Consider the following 9,710-nt stretch of genomic DNA (forward strand, 5'->3'; position numbering starts at 1 on the left):
TGACATCAAATAAGAGTCATTTACAAGGCAGAGAGATGAAACCATTCACAAGTTCAAGATCATTTGTGATTTGAGAATTTCACATCTGAGAGACGGGTACATGTGTTTTCCGTGCACGTTTATTCTATGAATCACACGCATAATTGTGAAGTGGTCCTAAGATCACATTTAAAAAGGTTTCATTTTATCATTGAAGCCCAAGAGCTTTTTTAGTCAAGAATGTACTTGTTTCGACTTCAAACATGGTTTGTTAGTAAATGTCTATTTGAAAAATCGCTTTTGATGTTTTTGGAGATGTGAGCACCAGGGCATCAACGGCTGTACAGCGCTCATCAAACCACGGAGAGTACAGGCCAAATATTAAACTGACATCAAAAGCACGTCCTTTTCACATCCACACACTAATTTTCTTTCAACCACCAAATAATGACACAAAGGCAATGCAATAGGGTATAAGAAAAGTTTTACTCAACAAACTTGAAATCAATAATACAAACATTTATTTAAAAAATGGTTACTATAATTTAACTATAACATTTGTTCTTAACTTCATTTTCAAAAGTACAACTTAATTTTTTGTCTACAATAACCAAAATCGTAGAATTACTTTTATGCCATATTTTAAAGAGGTCATATGATGTTGCTAAAAAGAACATTATGTTGTGTATTTGGTGTAATGCAGTATGTTTATGCAGTTTAAGGTGCAAAAAACACATTCTTTTCCTATTGTACATTACTGTTACTCCTCTATGCCCCTTCTTCCTGAAACTTCCTGTTGATTTGTATCTTTATTGTTCTGAGAAGCGAGGTGTTTTCTGATTGGCCAGCACTGGGCGTTGTGATTGGGCGAATACCTCAAGCGTCTGACAAAAATGTTACTCCTCTTACCATAACATGATGCCATGTCCCAGCACGATGACACAAAAACAATAAAAGCCATTACAAATTAGGTATTTGTTGCATCCAGTGGGGACATAATTCCTTATTATAATAACTTAGTGCTGTCTTTTTACACGTCACATTGCATTGCGTCTCATAAACATTTCCATCTGCATTTGTGATCGTAGAAACGACAAACATCAAGCATTACTCCATGCTGCTCAAAACTTGCGTTTGATTAGTAAGTAGCATGTTCTTTTAATAAGAAAAGGTTGCGAGTCAGAAGCACCAGACTGTCCTTGCAGAGTTAAATTTGGTCTCACTTTATAGTCTCTGTGCACAGACAGCATAGGCCGCTCTGCAGGTTTTAGAAATCATTCTCTGCAAAGGCGCAAACATTAATATTTGTTTCGAATTGTCCTGGAACAGTGTTGTAAATACAACTTAACCGCTGATTTCTAGTTATGTCCTCTTTTGGAAAAAAAGTTGGGGCATGTTTAAACGAGTCTTTTTAGGGAAACGTCATCACTTTTATAAAGAATATCTCCTTGGTTTTGAGACTTTAGTCTTTGCAACTCTTATTAGTGAGAGGGATTATATCTATGCGCTAACTAGCTTGTAACACCCCAAAGAGAAAGGAAAATTTGAAATCGCATCACATGACCCCTTTAAAATGTTGCTATTGAAAATCCTTCTTTACTCCTTCTGATGGCATATTTGTGTTCAGCCAATCGATCCATTCAGTGTAAAACACCTTAAATCAGTGCTGTCCAAACTCAGTCCTGGAGGCCGGTGTTCTGCAGAGTTTAGCTCCAACTTGCCTCAACACACCTGCATTGAATCTTCTAACATGTCTTGATTAGTTGCTTCAGGTGTGTTTGATTAGAGTTGGAATTACCTCTGCAGGACACCGGCACTCCAGGACTGAGTTTGGACAGCCCTGGCTTAAATTGAGAACATTCTGGTCTACAAAATAAAAAACATGAGTAGTTTAAACATTTTTTGAAATGTCTAATAGTATAATTTTTTTTTTCAGAATGTTTATTATTACAGTGGTTATAATGACATTTAAAATCCAGATCTCAATTGTATCCTTTAGAAATTAGTAAAAGCTGTTAATCGATACTGAAGATTTTCCTGAACTCTTCATTAAACATTTGCTTCAGCCGTGCACCCATTCGGCCAAACTCATTGTTCTTTCAAAACAAGAGAACAAAATAAAAAAAATCTGTCAAAAATCCAATGTCCTCTCGTGAAATCAACAATAATCATCAATAATCGCCTAAATATGTCTCCACGTATAAGATTGCAAAACAACTTCATTTAAACAAGCTATTGATCTGTCATTTGATTATTTATTTATTTATTATGTAAGATGTTTCAGTGACTCTTACCTTATTGAACTTGCTGCAGTTGCTGAAAATGAGTCGAAAGTCAGAGACGAACGCTTCTATCGTCCGATACTCGCCACTTTCCAACTTCTGCTTTATTCTGTCCAGCCACATCGGCTGAGTTATGAACTCAGAGTATCTGGGCACCTGGAAGTCATTTTATATTGTGTTTAATGCATTAGAAATGTCAAGTTGACTACTTAACCATAACCCAAACTATTTAAGTTACACTAAAGCATGAAAAGAGTATAATTCTGAAGCTGAGTCACATGAAAAAGAGTCAATCTCACCGTTGGTCGTGGGTCCTCAACAAACACCTTCTGGATGTCCTGTCTGTACACACATAACAGGAGGTAGTGGCAGTGCTAAAGATGACAAACAACACACATATCTGCTGTTAGGACCATAAATAACTCTTCTGTTTCTAAACTTGCTGAAAAATCTGAGCACCTTAAATTTTAATAATAACCCTAACCAAAGATTGTGATCGTGAAACATTGCTCTCTATGGGAGGGTCAAAGAGTTCTCAGACTCCATAAAGAATAGCTTTGTTTGTGTTTCAAAGATAATCTAAGGTCTTACGGGTTTGGAGCGACACGGGGGTGAGTAATTGACAGTAATTGGGTGAACTAGCTCAAAAGATGCAAAATGTGTGTGTGTGTGTGCATGCATGTGTTTACCATTAATATGTTTTGAGAGATTGGGGCGTCGAAAGCTTCTTGTTCAGACACGTTACTGGAGTCACGCCATTGCTGGCTGTTTCTGAACACGCAGAAGGTACAAATCCATTCCCTACAAGCAAACACACACATATACAGGATGAATGTACAACACGTGTCGTATACTTGCTGAGTGAATGATTTCTATGTGTGTGTCTCTCTCACCCAGATGAGTCTTCAGGTACAGCAGGTAGGTGACAGTCTGAATGAAAAGCTCGTGGACACTCGTCACAACACACGAGACGTCCCACAGAGCGACACACATAACACTCATCATCATTGTTCTGGGCCATCTAGTCAGACAACATCACATTTCATCATCATAGAAATGGCTCTTATGTCTTACAAACTTGCTTTAATTCATAGGAATCTAAGCACAATAAAACGTGCCTTGCACAGCTGTTGGGGGTAAATAAAGGCCTCCTGTAGCAAATCAATGTTTTTTTGGAAGATAAATATCCATATTTAAGATGATATAAACACTTTTTTTCCTTACTTCTGCTAAGTGGACCGGTGAGATGCACATTTAACATGGATGCATCGTGAATGCGCTCAATCTGACTGAACAAAAACACCTGCCCATGACATTCTAGAACTCAAAAGAGTCAGGACAGCTTTTAATATGACTCTGTTTGGATTCATCTGAAAGAAAATCACAATAGGCTTGTTTGAGATAAGCAAAATCTGCTCAGAACCGATCACTGAGAGATGCATGACAATTACAAAAGTGTCACGTCCAACTCAAAAATCCGAGTCGGATTGAGAATTGTTCTCAGCATGGTAAAAAAGGTAATCCACTACAAATTAATAATTGCTCCTTTAAAATTGTAATTTGATTACATTAATGATTGATGAATTAAAAAATTCTGATTGCTAATTACTCAAGTTTATTTTAAAAAACTACAATGTAAACCTCAAAGTTATTTCAATAATTTAATTTGGTTTTGTAAAAAAAAAAGAAAACAAGGATGTGATTTCTGAATTTTCATCTCTGTAAGTATCTTCCTGAAATATGTCACTAAAACAAAAAAGACATGAGAAATACGGTATATCTAAAGAAAGCTTGAAGTGTCTGTTATTAAATGACTTAACGTGTACAATTAAAACAATATAAAAGTTATTCAAAAACATTAAAAAACAAATGTTATATAAAATGTTTAGTGATGGTCACAACTTTTATTTTAATGATTATTTACACGATCACCAGCTGGAAACTCCATCTAGACTGGTGTCATACTCTCACTGATCACATTCATCTGTATCTCATCACCTAATTAGTCTCATACGATCCACCTTTTTCCTGAACGTGGATGTAAGCCAGGAACCTCAGGTTTGTTAGAAGCAACAACGCGCAGTAAACTGTAGAACTGTTTGCACTACAAACCTGTGTTTTCATAATTAAGATAATACATTAAAATATCATGATAAGACACACCAATTTTAAACATATCAAGCAACAAAATGAACTGTTTTGTACAGGTAAAAATAGCTGGACTCGGATGAGACTGGAAGCTAGAAAAAATGACTGTGCAACATTTTTCAGTCAAAAAAAGTCTAGTTTGCTGTACCTTACATTTCTCAGGTGTCTCCCCGTTTCATTCGCTGCCTGCCCTGACCCTTGTCTGTTTTTGATTTACTCTTTTGTCTCACCTTGGATGTTGTTTTCTGGTGATTTAGCCGGACTGCATCACTATTTTAATAAAGCTGCAATTTAATCCCCAACTCTGCTGTCACCGCTCATCTTTACATGAACATTAATGTACTTATTTAAAAGATTGAGACTTTAAGTTATTACCTAAATTATTTTTACGATGACTGCTTATGATAAAATATTTCAGATGTTTCTCACCATGTCTTTCTCTTGAGTACGGCATTTCACGCATTCACACAGAAAGGAGTGGATGCGCAGTATATTTTGCTGAAAATTACAAAAAAGCATACAAACAAATGCACAATTAAACAATCGTATGTTTGATATGCTATCTCTCTTATTATTGTATTCTCATTACCTGGAGTAAAAAGTTGAATGTTTCTCCATGGCACAGTATGTCTTTCTTCCAGTGTCCATCAGTGAGAGTCGGCTCCTGCTTTACAAATTCCTCCGGAGTGAACCATCTTTCCTCAGTACGTATACACTTCCCACGATACCCTGCAGCACAAACGTAAACATAAACACTTCCCACTCAAACCTTTAACGCAGACAAAACAAATTCTGCACAAAAATTAGTGCAAAAACGTACCTGACGCAAACCTGTATTTGTACAGAGTCCCAGTAAGTGAAGCACAGGTGACCGGTAAAGAGGGAGCCTGAAAAACAGACAGATCTGACATGTCTTCTTCTTCAACTCTCTCTCTTAACTCTGTTCCTCCTCTTCTCCCTCCCTGCTCCTGGAAATCATCATCATCATCACTTTCCTCCCTTGAACCAGAGCTCGTATCTAAATATTGAGGAATAAAACACATTACTGCATTCAATGTTAACTATAATCGTGAAGAAAACTGCTGAAGTTCAGGGACTCACAGAACGAGGGTTTTTTGTCCGGTTTCTTCCTCTTGGGTGTGGACGCAGAGGAAGGACCAGGACCATCACTATTCCCACTACTTCTATTATCCTTCCTTCTTCTTTTGTAGCTCTTCTCCTTCTCCTTCTCTGCCTTTGCTTCACTCTCCTTCCGTGTGTCAATATCCAAAGGTTTCTCATAGAGTTGGAAAGTGCCTGGGATGAAGAAAAGAAGAAAAAGATACAGTATATAAGTACAGTCATGGCCAAAAATATCCACACCCTAACAATTATGTCAGAAAATGCAACACTTAGAAAATGTGAAAAAGTGTTGTCTGTGGATCTGAGAGAAAAAAATGAGGAAAAACATGCACAAGTGATCTCGAGCGATCTTAATGTTCCTGTGTCTGCTGTGAGCAATATCATCAGGAGGTTTACAGCCCAAGGCACTGTAGCTCCCTAAACGTGGACGGAAGGGTTTAAATAGTGGATAAAGAATCTGATTAACTTCCAAACAAATTCAAGCTGATCTGCAGACACAGGGTACAACAGTGTTAGCTCGCACTAACCCAGGATGACACTGCTGACACAAAAGCATAAAAAAGCAAGACTGGAGTTTGCCAAAACGTACTTGACAAAACACAATCCTTCTGGGAGATTGTACTCTGGACAGATGGAATAAAAGTAGAGCTTTTTGATACTGCACTGTTTACAGAAAAGAGAGGCCTTCCAAGAAAGTCCCTATAGTCAAACATGATGGAGGTTCAAAGATGTTTTTGGGTTGCTTTGCTGTTTCTGCCACTGGATGCATTGACTGTGTGAGCGCTATCATGAAACCTGATGATTACCAGAGAATTTAGAAATTTTCTGAAACGGCCTGATCTGAATCTCATAGAACACCCGTGAAGAGATGACCTGAATGACCTGGAGCAGTTATTCCAGTAGAGAGGTTTAAGAAAGAAGTTATTTTTTTCAAAGTGGTTGCTACCAAATATTAAGTTAAGGGTGCCAATAATTTTGTCCAGTGCATTTTGGGGGGTTCTGTATGGAATTGTATTAGCATTGACTTTCTTCTATGTTTTTTGTGTTTTTCCAATGCAAAAAACAAACAAACATGAATATCAAAACATTTGCAACTGCAAAAATATTATGAGAGAAGAGTGGCATTTTCTGACAGAATTGTAAGGGAGCCAATATTTTTGGCCATTCCTGATCTTAATAATAATCACCGTCCTACTGACCGTCCTGCAGACTGTTTCTGAGGATGCGTAGCGTTGGATACAGCTGCAGAATATGATCTTCAAACACACAGCGCCAGAACCGATGCATGCACTGGGGTCTGTTTTTCTCCACCCAGTCCAGAACCTCATAGACGACCTTCTCCTTTTGCTTACGAGAATGCACCTTTCTCACACTCTACAGACAAGAACAGAGAGAGAACAGAGAGAAAGACATAAAAGGACGTATCATGCCTAAATATGCAAAACAATGAGTTGACACACTTGTACTTACTAATACTGACAAACTTAAACGTATGCTTAATAAGTTAAGTGGAGGTGCAGTACTACAGTAAAGTGATGATATCTGAATGTAATATCATGCTGGTAAGAATGGTAAGAAATTTAAGTTAAATTTGATTTGATCTTTTTAGGCATTCATTTGGAATTATTGCACTCATATCAGCAAGTTGTCACCCCTTAGTTATTCTACATTTCAATGCTCTGCCCCCCACCTGAGCGCCGTCGATAAGCTACTCTACTTGTATATACATACATTCATAAATGGCCTTAAAATGAATAAAACGATCAACGACTTTTTGCTGTTGGTGACATCTGATGAGTTTTAACGCTTGACACTCGCTTCTGAAGGGTAAGGTCACTATAACCAAATGTATGAAAGAGAAAGCATGAGACAAAGAAAGAACTAAATAAAATAATAATACTAAATAAATAATAGATTTTAGATCAGACTCTGCATGCTTTAATTTTGTGTCGCTATATGTTTGCGTCAGAAATCTTCAATTTAAATGCCTGTGCTCTGGAAGTGATCTGTTCATTCTGCTAAACTTTTAATTACTGAAAATATAATTGAAACTTAACTGTATTTAAAACTACACAACTTATAATAGAACTATATAATAGAACTTACTGAGCTTTATAACTGGTTTTATGGTCTAGGGTCACATATAAAGGTGGATGAAAAGTGTTTCTACCTCGTAAAGTTTCTCCGGCACCAGATTGTGGTCTCGTAGCTGAGTGAGAAGTCTGTGCGGTTCTTCTAAGCAGGAAATCATTGTCTTTTTCCGGTGGAGGAAAAGCAGCAACTCTTCATTCGTTAGAAAGTCTAACGGGTCCATTTGGGTGCCGACTCTATAGTGCGACATGAAAGCATTTTAGTGGCTTTATAACTGCATGCAGATTTATTTACAGTGTTCTGTTTCAGATTCATTATTTACCTTTTTATTGATATATGCAATCAATTTGATCATGTCCTCAGTGCAAATGACTCCACAAGAGTTAAGAGAAATTTAAGTTTAAAATTTGCAAAAACAATTGTGCATTTTCAGGTCAACTGCAGTTGGGTTATTTTGATTATTAAAGACATAGTTCACCCAAAAATGAAAACTACCCTATGATCTACTCACCCTCAAGCCATCTTAGGTTTATGTTACTTTCTTCTTTTAGGTGAATACAATTAGAGGTACATTTAAAAATATCCTCCAAGCTTTATTATGGCAGTGATTGGCTGTTGATGGGCTGTAGGAGGCCTGCACAGGACACTGAAAGGGGCACTACATTGAGAGTGAAGGACTCAAAGCCAACATCTTGTTACATATGTAACCCTCATTCCCTGAAGGAGAGAATGGAGATGTGGTTTTCCATGTTTTCCATCTCGCTGAGCAGCTGGGTTACCAGCTCGGCAAAAACCTGAGTTTGCTTTGCACCTGCTGCCTACTCAAACTCACGCTGCTGTGATCTTTTTTGTAGTGTTAAATACGTAAACCGAAATGTTATTAATAATCAAGACGTATTCTAATAATCAATAATTGTTTTGTTATTGCTTCAAGAATAAAAAATACTACATAAGGGACATATGCTGTATAAAAAAAGCTTTCTCTTTTAGCTTTCTCATTTTGTGATAGCTATGTATATGTCACTAACAGGGCAGAATACTTTCGCAAACAGTGTCTAAACATCTATAATTATTTTCCCAGAGCTTCATTAATATGTACTGTTAATAGTTAAAACATTTGGTAGAATACTATACATATGAAAAACATGCCTTTTTATTAAAAAAAGGCAAAAAATTACTCTACATATACTGTATGTATATGTATATATACAGTATATATAGAGTAATGTTTTGCCTATATATATATATATATATATGTGCATTAAGAACAATATGCATATCTGACTCTTGCCTACCTGCCTGATTTTGTATATTTCTGTGCTTGACACGAGGATTAGAAAGAATTGTTTCCAGATCTCTTGCCTGTTTCGACCTGATTAATGAAGTGAGAAGAACACGGAAGTGGTGTATAAAAGACGGCACTAACTCGTTACAGGGCTGGATTTCTGCCAACTAGATCTTTCGAACGTTTTTTTTTTTTTTCAAAACACGAAAGGATACAGCAGCTAACAATAGCGGGAAACTAACCGTAAATTACATTTTTAACTTATCAGATTGTGTTTTATTAACATCCACACCTACCCCGACCCTAAACCTAGCCTTTGCAATAATGTAAAGACTAACAGGAAACAGTAACGCCTATCAACATGAATATGCCTGTTTCCACATCCTTCCACATCAATCAGTATCTGAGCACAGACCTGACAGATGTATGTATCAACAATTAATGTCATCCAATATGCCAGCAAACGCCTTCTGCAGTTACGTATAGGCATCTGAACAAAACTTTGTGAACTAAAAAATGACTCACACACTTATGTAAGTATTTCCCATGTGCGCTGCATTGCCCGTCTTCTGAAGCTCACTTGAGTTTCTTCCAAGATATTTTCTAGACATTAGACATTACTACCGAAAGTACTCGTCTCTCATTTGCATATCCAAATCAGCCTTTTAAAGCAGTGGCCAACCGGCAGGAGTGGATTTGACATGTCTTTAATACTATTATCAGAATCAGAATCACTTTATTGCCAGGTATGTTTACACATACGAGGAATTTGTTGTAGTGACAGAAACTCTACAGTTTCGAAC

General features: G+C 37.0%; 1 protein-coding gene across 4 annotated transcripts; it reads right to left on the bottom strand.

Annotated features, from left to right (window-relative positions):
- Positions 1–446: 446 nt before the first annotated feature.
- On the bottom strand, positions 447–9,503 carry LOC122341902 (nuclear body protein SP140-like protein). 4 transcript variants are annotated; one of them, XM_043235590.1, is made up of 12 exons: positions 9,433–9,503; positions 7,702–7,858; positions 6,731–6,905; positions 5,511–5,705; positions 5,230–5,427; positions 4,999–5,138; positions 4,839–4,907; positions 3,155–3,282; positions 2,951–3,062; positions 2,561–2,635; positions 2,274–2,417; positions 447–2,075 (listed from the first exon to the last, which is right to left on the bottom strand). In XM_043235590.1, exons 1-12 carry the CDS (start codon positions 9,453–9,455, stop codon positions 1,995–1,997), a joined length of 1,497 nt encoding a protein of 498 aa, XP_043091525.1. In that variant the 5' UTR covers positions 9,456–9,503; the 3' UTR covers positions 447–1,994. The 4 variants fall into 4 exon arrangements, with proteins under 4 accessions (XP_043091525.1, XP_043091526.1, XP_043091529.1 ...); XM_043235591.1 differs by lacking the exon at positions 9,433–9,503 and adding an exon at positions 8,918–9,061; XM_043235594.1 differs by lacking the exon at positions 9,433–9,503 and adding an exon at positions 8,922–9,029.
- Between the last annotated feature and the right edge of the window lie 207 nt (positions 9,504–9,710).

Source organism: Puntigrus tetrazona, chromosome 3 (genome assembly GCF_018831695.1).
Source record: "Puntigrus tetrazona isolate hp1 chromosome 3, ASM1883169v1, whole genome shotgun sequence".
Taxonomy (NCBI): Eukaryota; Metazoa; Chordata; class Actinopteri; order Cypriniformes; family Cyprinidae; genus Puntigrus; species Puntigrus tetrazona.